The sequence below is a fragment of the Stylophora pistillata genome, chromosome 3 (assembly GCF_964205215.1).
Source record: "Stylophora pistillata chromosome 3, jaStyPist1.2, whole genome shotgun sequence".
Classification (NCBI taxonomy): Eukaryota; Metazoa; Cnidaria; class Anthozoa; order Scleractinia; family Pocilloporidae; genus Stylophora; species Stylophora pistillata.
In genome coordinates, this window is record NC_142521.1 from 14,046,849 (window position 1) to 14,068,630 (window position 21,782).

Genomic DNA, 21,782 nt, shown 5'->3' on the forward strand with positions numbered 1-21,782 from the left:
TAATAACAATAATAATATAATAGTAATAATAATAATGAATGATTACACAGGATAAACACTTAGTATCTAAGTACTGTTATCAAAGGGATCCTGATTAAATGATAAAAATGAAAATAGAATAAAAACGAAACTAAGATAAAATGTCTTTTGCTAACGGTAACCTATGGTAACAACGCTATACAAAATAAATTAGAGCGCTGCACTAGTATCGTAGAGGTCAGTGGTTCGAATCCCGTACAGGCCTGATTTTTTTCAGGTCTGATTTTCGCTATTGCTTAAATAGCGCTATCTGCTACGAGGATCCTGCGTCATATGTATCTAATACCGCAGTTCATAATATTTGAACTTCATATATTTCATTGTATCTCGTACAAAATAAAATTCATCAAGGGAATCTCAATTAATATCTTAATTCTAATCTGCCTGGTTTTTTGCATATTCTCCATACCGTTCTCTATACATTTTCTACAGTGCGAACAAGCTAATTTACTGTCTACTTCTAATCTGCCTGGTTTTTAACGCTTTACACCCTAACATCAGTATGCATATTCTCTATACTGTTCTCTACACATTTTCTGCAGTGCTCATAAGGAGAATTTTCTTAACAAACGGGACTTTCTTTAGTTGTGAATCGTTTTCTTTATCCTCATGATCTAAATGTGTGGTTTTGGGGTGATAATGTAAAGAGAATTTGTATACTTGGCACTCTAAGGTGTTAAAGAGGGAGGTAAAGGAGTGGGGGGTGGTCAAGATCACGTTTCACGGAGAATGAATTGGTCCTCTCACAGTTCACGATCACTGAATTACTGTCGAAACTACAACGAAAATCACGGTTCACAACGAATTAAATACTTTTTTTTTCATTTCACGGAGAATTCTTCTGGAAAATCACGGTTGAAGGTTACTAATAAAATCACGATTCACGAGAAAAAAAAGCCATTTCACGTTTCACGGGGAAAAAATGGGCCATTCACGAATCACGAAAATATTCTTTACCACCCTCGATAAAGGTAAAGGGTTGAAAGATGAAGCGCCTATAAAATAAAGACTTTTCTGTTCCAAGTCGAGTTTCAGTGTCCCGGCTTGGACAGTAATTTAAGCCATTGGGAACTTTCACACTTTGATTCTCATGTTGAGCAAAAAGGAGAAATTTTGCAATCAGGATTGTTATTTTGAGTTTTCCTTCAAATGGGATTGAAAAATAAAAGGATGCTAGATGATGCTCGTGGCTCACTTGGGGGTCATCTCTGAAGCACTGAGGCAATAATGCTTAAACTAAGGACCCCTTCGCCTTTAAGTCTGACATTTATTTGACTAGTGCTGAAATAATTGAAGGAAGACTTCTAGTAAAAAAAAATAATGATTTTACAAAATTTTTACGTTTGCCCGCTGATGTTGGCAAACTTACTCACACGGAGCCCTTGAATTTACCTTGAAGTCATTGTAAAGCGTTTAATCCTGACATCAGCTACAACTTTCAATTTGTGTCACTTGTTTTGTTTACTTTTTTTCCCTTTTTTTTAAAGCTGTTATGCTTCAGTGACACAGTCCAACTTGTGCTGAAATTTCCTTTCTTCTAATTAATTGGATATCAACCATCCTTGCATATAAATGTACAACGGGCATCGTGCTGTTAACCGGCTTAGAAATATATATAAACTACGTGTAATATATGAAACAAAAAAGAAAATTCCGCACACTTATGTTAGGTTCATACACGGCAAACCTGCAGTTTGGAAATCTAATTAAGGTTAGTGAGCCTATCAAATGTTTTGGTTCTGTTGTTCATATCTAGATTTATTCTTAGCATGCACCTGTTTGGTTTAACTGAACGCCATTAACTTTATGATAATGTCTTATCTTGTTATTTTTTTTTTCCTCAGCTTGTGTAGTCAGTTCAATCATAAAAATTAAAATCGAAACTCTTGGCCTAATATAACTTTTGATCAAGTTTTTTTCGTTGTCACTCAGGAGGTGTGAAAAGTTTCTGTCAGCGCATTCGCATGAAGTACGCATGGTGCTTAAATCGATGAAAATCCACGATTGTTAAATTTAAGCCTGGCTTTAATCCAGTTGTAGGAATCTATTTGAATTCGATTTCCTTGACAAGTCATTAATTCAAGGTAAGGACGGACTGACACGAATTTCAAACACTGGACCCGCAAAATTTGCATTGCTCGGCAATTTAAAGGGTTGTATTGTCCCACTGTCAAAGTATTTATGCTTGGAAAATTAACGACCACACGAAGTCGAAATTGCCCTGAACAAAATTCGTCCGCTCGCCTTCACTGGCGTGTCCGTAGTTTTTATGGGAAAATATGGCAACTTGATTCCGTCTAATCAGCTGCGAAATTACTTTTGTTATGGAAAGGCATGAGAGAGCGAACAAAAAAATAGCTTCGATTTGGAAAATGGAGAGCCCTATGATGTTGCTAACGCCGGAAAGTTCCGCAAATATTGGCCGAGAGATGGAAGGAAAAAGCGAGTCTCCAGAAGCTAGCCCGCCGATGGAAGTCGGCAGACGAAGGGGCTCCAACTGCCGTCTTCCAAGCCTAGCAACATTGGTGAGAAATTCATTTACTTTATAATTTCTTTTTTTTCAAATCAATATGAAGAACTTCACATACTGAAAATCGCGCATTTTAAATAATTGCTGCAATACGACTCTGTGACATTCATTCCAATCAGAGATTTGTCAGGAAGCAGATTTATCTTCATTTATCATTTTCGTTGAGTGCATTATGTTTTTTTTTCTAGAGCTGGCTCTGCTAAAAAAGGCTCATTTTAGAATGGAAATAAACTAATATGGGCGAATATTACTTCAGCTACATGTTACGTTTGAGGCTAAATGTGTGGTCTGAGTTGCTTCTTTTTTGTCCCTGAAAGAAAGAAAATTCGCCATGAAAGTCGCGTCATCATCGTACTGCTGCACCACCACCAAAAAAAAATTGTTTTATGTGTTTTTCAAAAATCATAAATACCGCACCGTGTTTTCTCTTGCCGTAAGGCTTCTCAATCAAAATTCAGCTGAGGCCATTTTCATGATTATAAGAGTGAAGAGGTCTTCGACATCTTTTTGTTTCATAGCCTTTACAATTGGTTTAATGACACGCGAAAACACCTCCATAGCGAAAAGGACCGAACATAGCATTTAAAGCAAGAGGGTATTAGAGAGTTGTGATGAGGTTATAATTAATACTGGCTTCGGTGTTTTCGGTAGAAATGCATTTAAATTATAACTGGAACATGCAGATTTATCTGTTTTTCCAAGGAGAAACTTCGGAAGCTGTGTAAAGAAAAGTCAGGCAGACTTCGACGGCTGTATTTGAACTTGGAACCAATGTTTATGCCGCTTTCAGTGAATTTTTTTTTTTTGAGCTACTTATTGAAAAAAACCTCTATGCGATCAAAGAAAATATTTAACAAATTCATAAACAGCGGTTCAAAATCAAAAATAGTATCCATTATATTTGCGCGGTTTATCGAGAATGTGCGCCGGAAACTGGAAGGGAACACGAATCATAACGAAAAGTCAAACAACGTTGTGGCTACACCTGAGAGAGCTTCGCTTACGTTATAAATTAGATTTTATTTAAAGAAGGAAAGTAAACTTATATACAGTCAGAATCCCTTGACATGCAAATGGCTTGTGGGCTGTAACATCCAGATACATATATTTATATAACTTCTTTCTTTTGCTACATGCTGCGGGGCAATAAGATAGAAAGGGTCTTTACATAATGACCAATATGAATTTTAAAAGAATCTCACAATCAATGAAAAGCTGGCCAAAATTTTGGAAAAGCAAGGATTGTTTAATTAAATATCAGAATTTCTTTCAAGGAGAGTTCCTTCTCAAAGGAGAAAGAATGATCTGAGCTGAAAAAATTGGCAGTCTTCGCTATGTTTTCAAATTTTATAGTTTTTGCAATCTCGTCTCTACGACTTGATCAAAACTTCCAAGATCTTGCCCCAAATGGATTCTGGCTCGCCGAAAAGACCAAACAAAACCCTGTTACAAGGTCTTGCAGCTCCATCTTTGTCGTTCCTGATTAGTCAGTCACAAGACATGGAATTTGTGAACAAGTAAGCCGGAAAACTCTCGAAATAATGGCGAAGTCGTTTGGAAGCTGGCTTGGCGCCGTGTAATTGCGACGATCAGTAATCATGATTACCTCACTTAATAATTTGGATGTATCAACAAAGTTGAAATGGTAAATTGGCCACCGTAACGATTACAAAAGCTGACGTTTCGAGCGTTAGCTTTTCGTCGGAGCGAATAGAGGAATTGTAACGAATTATTTCGTTACCCCCACCGACGCCGCCCCAAACAGTTTCTTTAGAAACTATCAGCCTTTATTCATTACCTCACTTAGTCTTTTCAATAGTCTTATTTACTTATATGATCTCAACCTTGTTGATACATGCTGATTGCCATTTTGAGGATTAATACACATAAAGGAAATTCTCAATCGGTTCAGGTTTGACATTTGATCCCAAAAATCTCGATCAATTTCAACGGCTCTTTTTGGATTCTTTGACTTTCCACTGAGTTCAAAATGTCCTCGCTTAGAAATTTCTAGTTTCACTTCCAGTTGCTAAGAAACGGAAAATCCGCAAACTGCATCAAACACTAAAAAAAACCGAAAAACCGATTTGAAAAATAACCAAAACAGCAAAACCAGAAATCCCAATGCCCCCACTTCATGGGTGGATAGCTTCTGGCTGAAATGACCTGAATTGCTGCTTGTGTTAGGCTGATGATCTTCCAAGAGTCATGATTACGCGTAAGGCATCGTAATCATTGAAACAACCGTTGATAAAACTGTAGACTTTGTCGTTGCGTGTTGAAAGATATTAATTGACCGCAAATCAAGTGAACTAGATTTTTGGAATATTAAGGGACACTTCAAAGCGTTTTGATGAGTACCTTATTTTTATTAAAAACGAGCTTTTAAAATGTGGCGAAACGTTATCACTCCACCTCTTCGCCCGACGAAGATTAGCAGTACGTGAATATCGCGAACCAAGGAAAGAGAATATTATAGTCCCAGTTCGTTTCTTTTTCACGATCTAGTCACTCCTTTTGTAATCAGTTTTCATACTCAGTCCATGACACTTGCGTTGTTCGTAGAGAGAGCACTGAGCACCATTTTCTTCTTTGAGTTTAGAATTGCCTTTAATTTTCTTTGCCCCCTAAAAATCTCTAGTTTTGTATCCCCAGTCTATGATTCCGGTTTCTCAGGACTGTCTTTGACATTTAGTTTTCGGTTTTGTTTTTTAAGAAAATCGTTCAGCTGGTTTTGTTTTTGGTCATTAGTTTGTTTAGATTTTCCAAGGGTCGTCTTAAATCTTGGGTGTTGATCCTTACTTTGAGTGGTTCATCCATCGTGATAGAACTTTTAGCCGGTTTTCAGAATTTTAACATGCACCAGTGTTTCCCTCTTTCTGAATTGAGTGCTTCTCTAGAGCTAGGAAAACCAGGGAATTTTTTTTTGTTGTCAAAATCACTTCTATCGATAATAACTGTAAATAGAATAATTCCAATTATAGTAAAAATAATATGATAATGACGATGAGAGCGACCGACGTTTATTTAGAGGACGCTTAGAAATGCTTAACCTGCAAATAACAAAAAAGCAGCAGAAAACAACACGATCAGATTTTAATATAAACTGCAAGATAATGAATAAAAATAAAACAAAAAGAGAGAATTAAACGTCAGGGGTCTCCCGGTGAAGGATATTCTCCAGCAGAGACATGATAGAAACATGATGGATAATACACAAAATAATTTGATCGAATCCAACTTAGAAAAGATAAATAAGGCTTTTTCAGTGTAGCTCTGTGGGCCTAGGGGCGTAGCCAGGATTTTTCAAAGGGGAGGGGGGGGGGGGGGGTCACGGAGGCTACTCACCATTTACACCGCCGCTCTCCCGAGTGTATCAGTACGTGGGCTCAGTGGTATTATCGCGGCATGAAGGCCCATATTAACTAAATACAAGAGCCGTTGTCGAAAATACTTTCCAAAAAAAAAATTTTTATAAAAGTGGGCTTTTCAACAATGGCTTTTACGGCCAAGATATTGTTATGGCGTTTTCGCCACCTGAATATTGTAGGTTGTTTGCTCTGAAGAAGGCCTACCAAATGGGGGTCACGGGCACCCCAGGACCCCCCCTGGCTACGCCCTTGTACCTTTGTATTTTTGCTAGCTTTTAGAGATGCTAGAGAGCTCGTTCCATTCTCTTGTCATTCTCGTGAAAAAGGAAATAAACGGTTACGGGAATAACATAATTTCTATAGCGACCAAACTGAATAACAGCATATATTGTTTTCAACATTTTTAATCAGTTAATTCAGTCGAGGAATCGCTTACTAATGTTTCATATCAAGCTGTTAAGCTGCACATGTGGTCTTATTGGAAATTTTTTTTGTGACTGCTGGAGTGCATTTCATTTCAATTATAGAACGTGTTGTTTCACTGTTCTAATCCTGCTGGCCAATTGCGCTGCTGTTGTTGCATATGAGGTTTATTTGTGAGTAGATTTCTCTAGAATAAATACACGACGGAATTAATGTGGTTTTTGGCAAACATTCAAGAATGAAAATTAGAGGCATTGGACTTCGTTTCGATATATCATCTCGATATCATTTCAAGAGAAAAGTGAAATTCGTTACACTAACTGATACACGCAAAAATTGTGTTAAATTTGTTCAGTGTATATTACGTAACTAATCTAATTTTACTACATCAAGATGATATCGGAGACTTCGATAAATTCTGTTTATTTCTCTTCCTAAACCGTGGAATCATGTAAAATAAGCGGAACTTGAACGAAATATGTTCTTTCTAGCCTAGTCGTTAACTTGGCAGTTAATTTGGAATACGTCATTCCACTTTTATCCTCCGTAGTTTCCTAACAGACCAAAATTAGATTCATCGAATTTGGCATATGAAATGTGGCAGGCAAATTCATCTACAAATTTGATTGTCTTTTTGTGATTCCGCTTACGTTTCCAAGTATTTAAAGGGAATCTTTTATATGGTTACACTAAGCATGTTTCAGTACTACTTGGGAAAAGATTACTTCGACCATTCATTTATCTAAAATGTTGACGCACCGTATGGTAAATTTTGCATTTGCTTATCAAATTATCTCCTTCATGTAATTAATCAATTTTTCATATTTCATGCTTTTCCACTCGTAACTTTATACGTTTTATTGTAAATATCAATGTTTCCCATCCGTGAGGTACTCATGACAAATAAAATCGTGAACTCATAAGATTTACTGATTAAGTTTTTATTGGCAATTTCATTGCTTTTGGTTTTTACATGTAAATCATAAATGAAACTCAAGTTTATTGTCAATCAACTTTGCTGATACAGAAATGAAATTTCAAATACTCGTATCATAAAGCAAGGGCAGCCTAATTGGACTCCCTTTCGTAATGGCTATTACTATTGTTATTTTATAGGTCTGATGGACTGGTTTAATTTCGACATATTGCTTTGTTCAATGCAGAGCTTGATGTGAATATATGACACATCAAAATGCACATATATAGGCTATATGCATTATTCATACTTCCGAAATAAGTGCATTTTTGTGAGGGGAAATTCACTCCGTGATAGAAGATATTGATCAGCAGTTACCTTACCGCATGCGAAGTTCGACCAAAATCCATTTTGTGCGAAAAAACGTTGCGTTTACTCAGACAACAGTTGTCAGGCTGCATAAACTCCGCGCATAATGAGCAAACGGCGTTGAAATCAAGATGCAATCTTCCTTGGGGACGCCTAGCGGTTTGAGGGTCGAATCTTTTTTTCCCGCATCGGAGAACGAAACAGACACCGATAGCGACTCTGGTGCCTTTTCAAACAATCGAAGTCGAAGATCAACAAACGAAGAAGGAAATCGACTCTCCACACCAGAACTTATTCGACACGCATTCAATTTAGCCGTGATAAAGGTACGATTAATCATAAAAAAGAACAGAATCAATCGATGAAATAGTCCATGGCGGTGATCTCGAAAGCAATAATTTTAAGTGGTGGTCAACTGATAAAATGTCATTAAATCTCCTCATTTGTTGCTATATTCTTTCAAAATTCCCCATGGTATGTATTTTATTTTAGAGCTAATTTTATTTTTTCGTCTTAATTCTTGATCTAGCCCTGTTGATTTTGAATACGCACTCAATCAGCACACCTGCAATAACCTTTTCGTAATGACATAAAATTTTTGAATCGAATGACTAGTTAGCGCGTCCATTTCCACAGTCCTTATATCAGGCCATTATTTTTAGCACTTTTCGTATTATTTATTTTATTTTTCGCGAATTTTCTACTTTATACTTAGCTTACGTTCTTTTCCATCGGATAATTTTGCAGTTTTAAAAAGTGACTTTCTGCCAAGAGTTTTTTCTTCTAATTTCCGCTATTTCCATTTTGAAGATTAGTGACCCAATACAACGACCTCTATTTGACAAAAATCCGGAAAACTGTGCCATTTTTAATAGCGCAGATTCACACATTTAAGCCCTTGCTGTCATATAATTTAAGTACTAGTGCAAAAGCCACTTGAAAAAAAAAAAAAAAAAAAAAATACAAGAACGCCGAAAAAATTGCTTCTTGTGGCTTTGTAAGCGACTCCATTGTCTACGAAAAACATTGTCAGTCCCATTTCCATAGAAATTTCATCTTAACTATCTACGGACAATTAAGCTTATTTCGTTTTATATTTTTAAGTACAGGTTACCCCCACCTTTGCGAGAAAACATCCGTTTCGCAGCTGAAGCATCGATGTTTCTTTTATTCCTTAGGCGGCAAGAAGCCGCCGGTTTCAATCCTTAGTGTAGTTATTGAGATAACTTCCGTTCAATGCAGGTTTTTTTCAAAATTTATCTGCACCTCAAAATGCAGAAACAACGCATTCAACTGTTGAGAAGCTTCAACGAGACCGAAAATCTGCTAGTAGCAAGCGTAAAGTTAAATGACACATTTCGAAAGGATCGAATCACTGCAAAAACAGAGCGAGACAAATTGCAGCATGCTGTGACGGTAAAAAATCAATTACAGATTCATTGAGCGACAATTTTTAAAATTAAACGAAAAATTTATTTGCACGCTTTGTGTGACCACAAAACATGTTAGTATGTAACGTCTGTGTTAGCAATTCTCGCGAAAAGCAAACCGTAATGTGCTGTTTGCTTAAGGATTAAATACTTTTTGACAAATTAATCCAGGACTTGGATCTACAGCTCATCCATAGAAACGGCTTTAAAGATTTTCAGGATATCTATCTTTTTGTCTTTATTCATTTTAAGAGCTATAGAGAATGAGTAACACTTCTGTGGTTAGTTTTTTTGATATTGTTTCTTTTCCCACCGATTGAATGCTTTGTAAAAACTCTCGCAACTTACCCACTGTGTTGAAATTTGTTAACAAATATGAGCAAGGCCTCTTGTTTCTAAATTTCAGCATTTAAGAGGCAGTCTGTCAAAGCGGTACGATGCGCTTCGGTTAAAAAACTAGATTTCTTTCAAACTTTTCCCAGGAATCTGTCTTAGTCTATAAGTAATCGAAGCCACCTTGGTTTTTGGAAATTTTGTAAAATAATTTTTTTCCGAGCGAAAATCGCTTTAGCGCTCAAAGGCCCGTTTTTAACTGCGCCGATAAAAAAAAAATAGGTCCAAATTGAGTTTTTAAACATCGCAATATGTTTTGGATTATTCATAGGTTACCAAAATTGTCAGAAAGTATTTATCAATTTTGAACATTTTTGAGATATCATAAAAATATCTACGGCCTTTTAGGCCGGGTGCTGTGTTTCATCGCTATTTTCTTGAAATGATATTCACTTGCCGGAAACAATCCAGTTTATGAAGATTTTAGTCAAAAAATACATTCCTTATCAGCAAAAGAGAAAAGCAATTTTTCACAATGTCGGACGATCCCTTCCATAGTTGTGCAAATTTAAACCAGGAATTCTAGCTCAGTTGTTTTTAAATAGAAAATAACAAAACTAAAATGGTTTCTTGAAATACTTTGAGGAGGTTTTATGATATTATGGGAAGTTTTTTTATGACTACCGGAAAGATATTTTACAAGTGATTTTGCACGGTTTTGTAGAAGTTGTAATAAGTGCGCCCGTATATTAATCTTACACAATAATGCTTTCGTTAAAAATTGAACTTGTTTTTAACACATGACATGTGGTAAAACTGCATTGAAAATGTTCTGGAAGGGTGAAATGCTCGGTTTGGCTTTTAACAGACGATCGCTACTATTAAACTGAGATGCAGCCCTTTAGACAAATAGCGTAAATTTGTTTTGTAATTATCTAAAAATTATCATAGATTCTTTCTCTTTTTGTTATAACGGAGTTGAAAAAGTAACCTAAGGACTGAACTTTTGTTTTTAATTCGGTTTTGCCATTCTTGGTCCAGTTTGACTATTTTCAGCAAGGTTACGACAGCACGAGTCATGTGACCATGGCGAACCAATCGCTATTGCCTGAAAAAATGATAAATCTCTTTTCACCTTTTCTCTTTTCTTTGGCAACGTTAAAAAAAGATGAAGATAAATAAATTATTTGAACACATTTCTTGTTTTAAATCTATTCAGTTAACTTCTTTGAACTTTTGCTTATGAATTGCTCACAAGAGTGTCGTCAAATAAATTTCAAGCGAGAGTTGGAGCGATCAAAGCAATGGTGGTGCACGTATTTAAACACCTTGGTTCATTTCTTATCCTCTTTCGTCTTTTAACATTTGCGACACGTCCTCGTGTGGCCGTTGACATTGGTAAACGTGATTTTTTTGTTTCGTCCATTAACGGCTTCCGACCGAACAGTGAAGATGCGAACAGATGTTTTCAAGTCGCGAGCGCGATCAGCGTGGATCGAAAATTGACGGGTTCGTCAGTACATTCGCGGACTTATGCGAACATCAGCGACCTAATAGCTTACAGTTACTACCACCCGTTTGGTATCAAAGAACTCATCCATTTCTTTGATAATATTGTTAATTTCCATTGTTGAAGGTACTTTATCATACTTAAATTCAGTTCGTGATCCTTTCTCATTTTCGGTTATCATACAGTCACGTCATATTTAATGTAGCTGTGTTTGAATGGTTTTTCAGTATTTTACATTGATGCCCACAAAAAGCTTTGGTGGATTTTGCCACGAACTCACGACTTTTTTGGAACGCACACACCAAACTTTACCTCTTATAATAAAATTTGCAGAGCTTAAACAGGGATTAAACAGAGATTTAAATCTCTTTATTCGGTTTTTCACAGCTACCTGTCCGTAAATTATCATCGAACTCGAGCGGAAACGGCCCAAGTGGACTTAATTTGGGGAAAAGATTACGCTTATCTTACGCGCATCTTGCAAACATGCTGACTAAAGCTTCTATGATTTTTATTAACAACCTTGTCAATATTCTTTATTCTGGTCACTCTCGTTCGTTTTCCTTTCCATTCTGAGGTTTTCTATCATGACAAACTACTCAATTGACATATTATCTTAATATTGAAAGGCGCTCAAGGCGCTCCAGCAAAAGTGCTTTTACTTTGATGTCAGATGTTGACGTGACTTCTAAAGCGCCTTGACAGCTCACTGCAGGATTTCACGACCTGGCTCTTTAATTTGAAACAAAATTATTGCGGGGTGTCAGTTATAGGCAAGAAAGAAAATGAACACGCAGTTTTTAATCAGTTTTTTTAGTAACTTACTTGTAAAGATGAATCGATAAAATATTCTTTCTGAAACCAGTTTCGCTCTGTTTTTTTTTAATGCCATTGAGACACTGAGTCGCTCTCATCCTAAATAGATATGATCAGGATTTTTCTTCTTTTACTACGATAACTTTAGGCATACATGACAATCTTAAAGTGACAGATTAATTGTTTACTAAGAGAGGAATTATAACTAAAAACTACTGAAGTTCTTTTATAAATACTGACGGATTATCGAGAAACACCTTCTATTCAGTAAAGTCTAAGAACAGATCAAAATATGTTTAAGCTTTGAGGCCCACTTACTGTAGATGAATAACAAGGGTGTTTTCGTTTTTCCAAGTAAACCGCTAAAAGCTTGCTATTTACCCACCGTTTGTACCACAATGAGATTTCTGTTGTACTAGCAAGTGTCATATGTTATGTTTTATCATCGGAGCTGATGCGATCCTTTTTCAAACTGAGGTTCTATCTTGTTCAGCTGTGGTCAGATCACGTAGATCGCTTCAGCGGAACACATTTCTTTATTTCAGTAGAGAAATGGCTTAGAAACAAAAGTGTCGTTTTCGAGCGGATTTCAGATTTATTCAGCTTCTCTGTTCTGCCAACAGCAATTTTGATATGCTAATTTTCGTCCGACGCAAGTAGTTTAGAGATGCAAATATGCCGTGTGAAAGGTAAATATGAAAATCTGCCTCTTCTCGATTGGTCGAGTACATGAAAAACGAGCTTCCCTAATTTCCGCACAAGAAAAATTTGTCGGATTTCCCTGAAGAAAACGCTTCTTGCCGCAAGCAAATTTCTAAGCTACGTACAGCGTAAAACACACGAAATTTTACTTCAAGTTAGCAAAACCATTTTCAGATTCGGAATTGGAAAGAAAAGACGAGGATAAAAGGAAAAGCTACGTGTGAAAAACAAGGGATTAAGATGCTGAATTTAGAAAATGGAACATGTTCGAGAACGCGCATTTCAAGCTATGATGGGAGAAGCGCAAAGGAAGAAAACTGGCAGACCTTGGCTCACTTTGTACATTTTCGGGTAAATTTTTTTTTTTATATTTTTCTTACCAGCGTACCTGTTAGCAGTTTCATTGGAAACCCTTCAGTTATTCAAAATTCAGTCTATGTTTATGAGTTTGCATTGTTTGATTTCTGTATATCTAAGGGCCAAAACTCTCCCAGGAATGGTCTCTATTTGCAAAGTGATTTCAGATCAGTGATACAGAAAACAGAATGAAAAGAACTTTCCGTTCCCCCTTTACTTGTGTCACAATTAATTGATGTACAACGCTGTTAATTGTGGCAGCTAGGATTTTCGCCGGAAAAACGAAAAGTCATCATTCAAAGATCCCTTTAATTAGAACATGATGAAAACGATCTTCAGAATATTTATAACGGAGCGATCCCTGACTATTTTGTCGCTACGACGGCGAATACGAATATAAACCATAGGTTTTTTTCTGTAATCGCTTTAAATCCGTTTATTACAAGGAGACTCTATTTTACTTGTACATTTTGACATATGTAACATTAATTTTTAAATACGGGAAGGACTGATGCCTTGGAAATAATTCATCGTCTCCTCGGCTGGTAATTTTGGCGCGTGGCTCTTTTCGATAACTCTGAATTAGAATAACAAAATAACGGCGAGAGGCGCTAATAGAAGGAGCAGTCTTGCCGATAAGGTATGTTCGCCCCTTATCCAGTAGTGTGAGGCAGCTGTTGAAAATCAAGCGTGGTGTTTGACGTTTACTTAATAATTATATTTGAAACAGGCTGTGAGAAGGGTTAAATATATTCGCTTAGTGCTCAGCAATCTCCCGCTGATTTGCTGTAAGGAAGCGTTTAATGGTTATGAAAAAAAAAAAAAACATGATTAAATAGAGCAGTGTATTTTGGATGAAGAAAACTGAGATATTAATATTAAAATAGAAGTGTTAACGACTTTTATCAAAGCGCAAATTTCGCGCGAGAACCCCACTCGCACTCCTCGCAATACGCGCTTTGTTTTGGTTATTTTTGTTTTTTGTTTTGGTAAGAGCCAATCACAAATTTCGTGGAGACATGTTTGAAGCTTGATCGATTTAGTAAAATTTATTTCGTAAAAACTTTCCATTATAGATTTCCGAACACTTTTGCTGGAAGGAGTTTTATTAGGTAAAGAAGAGAGAGAGAAAGAAAGAAAGAAAAGTCAAAGCAGATGAAAAAGAAACATGAAAATATAAAGAGAAAAGTAGATAGAAAAGAAATGATATCTTTAATATATTGAGAAATTATAAAATTAATGATAAAAGTTATTTGGGATTTGTTGAGTTGTACCTAGCTACCGGCTGCTTTTACCTTTTAACTCCGAAGATCTGATTGTTAATTTTCCCCTCTAGCTCCCCCTCTTAGTTACAAGAATTTGGTGTTAGATCAAGATGACAACTTCTACCTGATAAGTTTGAGTATTCTCAAGACCTGTTTGCTGGAAATCGTACGGATATTATAAGAAGAAGTTACACGTTGATCTCCTCTAGGAATTAAAGGGTCAAAGACCTCGTGTCTCCTTCCTCATTGATCATATGCAAAAGCAAAACGTGATTTTGTGATTTGTGTTTACACACAACACAGGCAGCTAGAATATGGGTGATTACTTTCACTTCTGATCAGCTTCTGCTAGTCAGATTTTGCCTTGTTCAATTCGGACTTTGTGATTACACGACCCTGATTTTCGACTTTCAGTCGTAAACCGCCCCTTGAATTGTTTTGCTAACAAACATTTTAAATATCAACTTTGCAGGGAAGAATCAATTTACGGTTTAACAATCGAGATCATCATGGTGGGCTCCACAAAGCTGTACTGAATGGAAAGGAAGCTGATGTAGAGCAACTTCTCTCCTCCGGAAAAGGTTACTGAAAAAGTTTGTAATCTAATAACCCCATTAACACCAAAACACAAGCATGTTTTAAAGCAGCTTCGTTAAGCACTTTTTATTTTTTTTCTTCATGGAAGCTTCTTAAACCGATGTTTGTCGACTTCAAATGTAGGACATTGAAAATACAAGTTAGCGATTACTTAGATCCTATAAAAAAAATTTTAATTCTCTGTTTCTAATTTTCATTCAGTTAAACCCAGTTTAACTAGATAATTTGGATATATCAACAAAGTTGAAGTGGTAAATTGGCCACCGTAACGATTACAAAAGCTGAAGTTTCAAGCGTTAGCCCTTCGTCGGAGCGAATAGAGGAATTGTGGGTTGTGTGTGCTTTTAAAGGCAGAGAATGGAGCTACGTTATTGGTGGGAACATGGCAACGAGAAAAACAAGAATAAATTAGTGGAATGAAAAGCGTTCGTTGATCCCTGTGGGATTTAGACTGTCGGTTTGAAAGATGAGCTTTTGTTCAAGATTTTTACGGCTTTCCGTGCTACCTAAGTGTAAGGAAAGACCGCAGATTGCCATATGTTGCTTAGAATGATTAGGTAAATTAAAATGTCTAGCGACTGGTTTCGATGTGTCCTTGTCATTCCTTTCCACGTCTCGAAGGTGTTCTCGGAATCGGTCACCTAGTCTTCTGCCTGTTTCGCCGATGTGTAGTGCATAAACCGTTACCTTCAATTGAAACTTTGATGTCTAAAAAGGATAAAGAATTGTCAGAAATTTCCCAGGTATATTTATATACCTGGGAAATTTCTGACAATTCTTTATCCCTTTTAGACATCAAAGTTTCAATTGAAGGTAACGGTTTATGCACTAGTGTGTATTACAAACCTGCAGACTCGCATAATTACTTGTTATATACGTCTTCGCATCCATCTCACGTTAAGAATTCCATTCCTTTTTCTTAGTTTCTAAGACTTCGTCGTTTATGCAGTGATGACTCTGATTTCCACCCCAAATCAGAGTCAATGTGCCAGTTTTTCGATAAACGTGGTTACCCTGAACTGTCGTTCAAGCGGGTTACCACCGCGCCCACCCCCGACATTCAGCACTTTTTACAAACGTCGCATGAGGAAGATTCCGACCGCATTCCATTCACTCTCGCGTTTCAACCTCACAACCACTCAGTTAAATCCATCATTCTCAAAAACTTTAAATTACTTCAAAACGATCCAGAGACAAGCACCATCTTTTCGCAGCCTCCGCTCATTTTATTCAAACGCGACAAAAACATAGGAAAGTTTTTGGTCAGAAGTTCTTTTCAGACTAATGACCAACCAGGGACTTTTAAATGCGCTCGTGCACGATGCAAAACGTGTCCTTTCATTCACAACACTGATAAAATATCGGGACCTAAACGATCCATTAAGATCACCGATCACTTCACATGCACCTCCGCCAATGTAATCTATTGCATAACTTGCACTTATTGCAAAAAGATATACATCGGCGAAACAGGCAGAAGACTAGGTGACCGATTCCGAGAACACCTTCGAGACGTGGAAAGGAATGACAAGGACACATCGAAACCAGTCGCTAGACATTTTAATTTACCTAATCATTCTAAGCAACATATGGCAATCTGCAGTCTTTCCTTACACTTAGGTAGCACGGAAAGCCGTAAAAATCTTGGACAAAAGCTCATCTTTCAAACCGACAGTCTAAATCCCACAGGGATCAACGAACGCTTTTCATTCCACTAATTTATTCTTGTTTTTCTCGTTGCCATGTTCCCACCAATAACGTAGCTCCATTCTCTGCCTTTAAAAGCACACACAACCCACAATTCCTCTATTCGCTCCGACGAAGGGCTAACGCTCGAAACTTCAGCTATTGTAATCATTACGGTGGCCAATTTACCACTTCAACTTTGTTGATATATCCAAATTATTTTGCTACTCCCACCGACGTAGCCCCAAACAGTTTCTTTCGAAACCATCAGCCTTTATCCAGTTTAACTAGCCATATTTTGCTGGTGTAAATGAGGTATAAGTCTCTAGATTGACTGTCGATTTGATCGCGAGAGAAAGGTATGTTAGTGAACCCTGTCGGCTTTGCATGAAAGGAGAATCTAGTTGGTTGATCTAGTTGATCTAGCTACTGTATTGGACGGAGGCAAGATAGGTTGCCGCCATTGTGATGTGATTTTCAGCAAAACAATTGACTTTCCGAGCCCCTCCCTCAGTACTGAGGAGCTTAAAAGGGTACCGGCGAACTGTGAAGGGAAACTGAGAGGTAACCTGCGTGGACTACCCCCCACCCCAACCAAGGGGAGGGGAGGGGGGAGGGGTGGAGAGAAAAATACTCTTGGCAGCTTCGCGTTCAAGATGCCGCTGGGTGGAGCTAATTGATTAGGGAGCAGACTACTTTCATTTAGTGTCGCAAAAGATCGAGATACGCGCGTTATTTGTAAATAATGAATCTCAAGTCGTTCGTCAATTTCTTTCTCCTTGGATGAATCAGCCATTAAAAACAATTATAGAATGTAAACTTTGTGTTTGCAGAGATTAAATCAGTTTGAATCGGAATCTGATTTTGTAACTTAATACATTTGAGTCTTCAAATGAATCTGTCATTGAATTATGAAGTAATTAATGTAATCAATCATAGTGATAACAAGAATAATTACTAAACTGCTTTATCATGGTAAGTTGTCATCTCACTTTTATATTCCTAATGAATTATGGTTGTTATCTGAACTAATAAAAAGGTTAAGGGAACCTACAAAGACACCTTTTCATAATAAACTTTTCAAAGAGGAACGAAACACTCCGTGCCTTAATTGCTTATCATGTTCATCAGTTCGATCTACTCTGAAGTACTCAAGACTAGAGAAATAAATTTAAGAGAAGTCTTTTCTGATTGTGTATATCGTGTTTTTGTGTTGATGTTTGGGCAGACATAGATGCGCATGACGAGTATGGGAAGACACCACTGCACTGCGCCGTGGGGGCACAGAAGCTTGATATTGTCCATTGTCTTCTCCGCTACAAACCGGATGTGGATGCTCATGACGACAGAGATGACACAGCGCTACACACTGCAGCAAGGACGGGAAACTTTGATATAGTGCTGGTGTGTAGCTCTATCACAGAGAATGTTTTCAATCCGCCGGTCAAATGATATTTATTTCATCAAAAATTTAGATCAAATTCCTTCACGGGAAAGAAGAACCTTTTAAAACTTGCCACACTGTTAACGTGTGTCTTTGTAGCTCAGTTTGTAGTAGCGCCCAACTAGTTTTTTCTTTTTTCTATGACTTTCTTCTGCTGAATTGTTGAAATTTCAGCTCACCGGCCAGCAAGAACTCTCTCTTTTCTTGCATTTCTTATGTAGAAATCAAAGCATTCGACGCTTTGAATGTTATCAATGCTTTTAGAGATCCAGAGGTCATTAAGAAGCGGTAGGTGCTTTTCTCCACGCACGTTATGCTGATAATTTAAATGTGTGATACTTTCGTTACATGACTTTGTAGGCACTGCTGCGTGAGGGGCATGCCAACCCAAATGCTGTGGGAAATTCCGGATGCACTCCACTACACATTGCCGCCCATTTAGATCACGTGAACAGCGTCGCCATCTGTAAATTACTGGTGAGAGACTGCATGTCGTTAAAATAGATTAAGTACAATTTGATGGCTGGGTTACTTTACTGAGAGATAAACAAAATTTAGAATACGTGCATGGTTTGGCTTGTAGTTCTCGGTTGGGAGATGGAACCTTGCAAAAACAGCAGTTCAAAGACGAAAGACCCTTCATTTTACCTAGCTAGAACTTTTCTCATGAACCTTGAATTCTCAGTAATCTACGTTGAAACTTATCGAATAAGCGATACTTTTAATATAAAACACTCAGCACAGTATCGCACTTTGATGTCCTTTTATAGGCTAGAATCATTCGATTTTTTTCAGTCATTGTTTTTATTTCAAAAATGTAGCTGACAAAGTTTTCATCACAAACAAACGGCAAGAAAAGACCCACCTTTCCGGCCTTAGTCGAGTCCTTGATCTTTTCATAACTGGTGTGCTTTGTCTTTGTTTCGCAGTTACAATATAGTGCTAAGATACTGGCACGTGACCATAAGAATATGACGCCTATTGCGCATGCTGCCTTACACGGCTGTTATGACGTCATGGTCTGCCTCTTTCATTACTGTGAGTAATTCGCATTCCAAAGCATATCCGCTTTCTTGTTACAGTTTCTATCTCAGCGACGTTTTCGCTACTCCAAAAAAACTCTCGGGTTGTGTGATCTGATGCAATAGATCTCCATGGTTACAAAGTCACTACTTTGCGATTAGCAGATACAAATCGACCCACAATGTTAGTACTTCTCTTTTTAACGACTGCATTTTCTGAACTCTCAAAACACTTTTCGTTGCAGCAAAAGGTCAAGGGATCTCACGTGATGATGTTCTCTTACATGTCGATAACACCGATAGTACATTGCTTCATCTGGCGGTGGAAAGTGGAGTCGCTAAGGTATATGGCGAGGGATGGGTGGGTGGGGAAGGAGCCTTTTCCTCTGTTGCTGTTTTATACTTCTTAATTCTGTTTTTATCGATTCAAGCCAAGTTGGGGTGAATGGATGGGTCAGTTGGTGGGGTTAAGAGGTTTATGGTGTTGTTTTGTTTGTTCTTTCTGAAGTAGTATTTATTTATGTTTCGTTTCTTACAGCTTTAGTGGATTTACACAATTATCTCTATGAACGTACACTTTTAGTGCTTATCCTATCACTTTGATTGAATGATGACTATTATAATTTTTATCATACTTATCATTATTGATGTTATTGTTACTGATTCACAAACAGTATAATTAAGTAAGGAGAGAGTTTGAAACTCTGAAAAAGGAGAAGGTTTTTAATCGAGCACAGAAGGCAGTTCTTTTCTTTAAAGTTCCTAAAGTTCTTATGTAGATCATGTTATTAACCGGTCACGATTTCTTTGATCACTCATCCTTTATTTCCATTACAGGTTGTCGAACTTTGTCTTGAAGAAGGAGCGGGACCAAATGCAGTGAAGGTGAAATTTTGATTTACAGTATTTACATGGTGCATTTTAAATGAGTGTTGTTGAACGACGGCCAATAAGGACGGCAGAATAAAGACTAAAAAAACAAAGGCGGTCTTTGAGATGTCAAAGCAAACAAGTCGTAAACAATTTTAAAGGTCTTCTGTAGTCGGTGTTGGTGCGATACACTTGTTGCAGGGCGTCTGTTAAGTTGTTGATCACAGATAACGTAAAAATGGGGTAAGAACAAAGCAATTGGTTCCTGAGGCACAGTCAAGAGTTCGAATGATGTTCTTACCCGATTTGAAGTCATCTATGATCTATTATTATCCAACTACACCTAGACGATTACAAATAACGCCATAGACGAGTACAAATATCACGCGGTATTTGTACTCGTCTATTGTAGTACCGGTTAAACAGGTTTTCTCGCATCGCGCAACCGAAGAATCGGATTGTAGTTACGAAAAAAAAAAAGTGGCGGACAATTTGAATCATATTTCCGACCACGAAGAGTCAGAATGGCTCGCAAATATAGGTCCAAGTCCATTAGATGAATCGAACGAGGAAGAACAGCTTGACGACCAAAAAACTTCTTCGCTTAATGAAGAAAATAGAAACAGCGACACAACAACGCGCCAATTCCGTTCCGCTTCGCATACTTCTGTCACGCACTCCCCGTGAATAAATATCCGCGAAATTCGCCCGCACTGAAATAACAGTTTGGCGTGTTGAATAATAAATAACTTATTAGACGTTTTGTTGTGTAGTATCGCTGAGTATTTTTACTCGTTATTTGTATTTTGACTCGCCCTACGGGCTCGTCAAAATACGGCACAACTCGAAAAAATACTCAGCGATACTACACAACAAAACGTCTAATAAGATATATTTATTGAACAGACGCACGTCAGCGTGGAATCGATTTATTTTATTTAATAAAAAAGCAAAAAACTGTTATCGGCGACGTTATCTGTGCGTGTTTCAACTTGTTATACGAAATTGAATATTCATTGCAGTAGAAAGTATTCATTCTATTAAAATGGCTTAAATCTGCGCAGTTTTTAAATTCGACTGTTAATCTGCACATGTTTTTCTATGCAGTCATCCGATGGCAGTACGCCTGTTCACTTAGCTTCTTCATACGGGTACATGGACATCCTGGATATTTTGATGAAGGCTGTGGCATTCATACTGGACCCGCCTCCGGATCAAGATGGAATGTTACCCATTCATAAGTAAGCGCTCTCACCGGCAGTGTTTGTCATTCATGTCCTTCACGTTAGTTAATTCAAACCTGCAGATGATTCCTGGGTGAAGCACCGATCATCTCATAAATTTGCACTCTGGAGGTAATTTATCTGATCGAGTCGCTAGAATGACTAATAGTCGTTAACCTTCTTTTGGTACCTTTAACAGTTATAGATTATGTTGAATAATGCAGCAGGCAAAGAGGCCGCGAAGAGGAGTTTTTATAAGGCGCCAGGGCCTTTTAAGACAAAACGTTGTCACGGGCTGTGGTGTAATAAAAAGTGGCATATTCTATCATAAATCATAAAATTAAATTCAAAAACAAGTTTAGTACCCCCACCCCCCCACCCCCGCCCCCACCCTTCGACTCAATAGGCTCAGTGGTGTTTTGAATAAGAAACTCAATACACCTAACACCAAACTCTATAGCACCGTCCAATCCTCTAGGCCCAAAAAGAGGCTTTCGCGCTCTAAAATGTAATTTCAATGATCTTACCGTCTTTTGGTAAGTTGGTATTTTCACTCTATGGTTTCTTTGTTCTTGCCGTCAGTACCATGATATTTCGCCTTGAGAGATCAGGAAACTATATTTCTACGGCTGAAGTTTCAGTTTGACTCAAACACATTCTTTGAAAAAAAATCGTTCTCGATGTTACTGACCGAATTATCTTTTCACAGGGCAGCTCAGTCAAACCACTCAGAAGTTATCTCCTACCTCCTCAAACAGGTATGCTATATAAGAAAAGCTGCGTATTTGTCCCATACCGCGTAATTTTCACAGGAATGATCAACTATCTTTGGAGTATGCTGCCTGAACAAAGTGCTGTTAGCAAAAATGCTTTAGCAAA

At 37.5% G+C, this 21,782-nt stretch overlaps 1 protein-coding gene across 4 annotated transcripts in view; it reads left to right on the top strand.

Moving 5' to 3' along the window:
- The first annotated feature begins 1,922 nt into the window (after positions 1-1,922).
- The window catches only part of LOC111330963 (transient receptor potential cation channel subfamily A member 1), a 40,665-nt gene continuing 20,805 nt past the window's right edge, over positions 1,923-21,782 (top strand). The window contains exons 1-10 of one of the 4 annotated variants that reach the window (XM_088751773.1): positions 1,923-2,123; positions 2,372-2,564; positions 14,534-14,642; positions 17,573-17,748; positions 18,149-18,265; positions 18,718-18,826; positions 19,056-19,153; positions 19,648-19,695; positions 20,788-20,921; positions 21,613-21,661. In XM_088751773.1, the coding sequence (XP_088607899.1) occupies positions 2,412-2,564; positions 14,534-14,642; positions 17,573-17,748; positions 18,149-18,265; positions 18,718-18,826; positions 19,056-19,153; positions 19,648-19,695; positions 20,788-20,921; positions 21,613-21,661 (993 nt within the window). In that variant the 5' untranslated portion in view covers positions 1,923-2,123; positions 2,372-2,411. The other 3 variants (XM_088751770.1, XM_088751772.1, XM_088751774.1) reach the window with 3 other exon arrangements.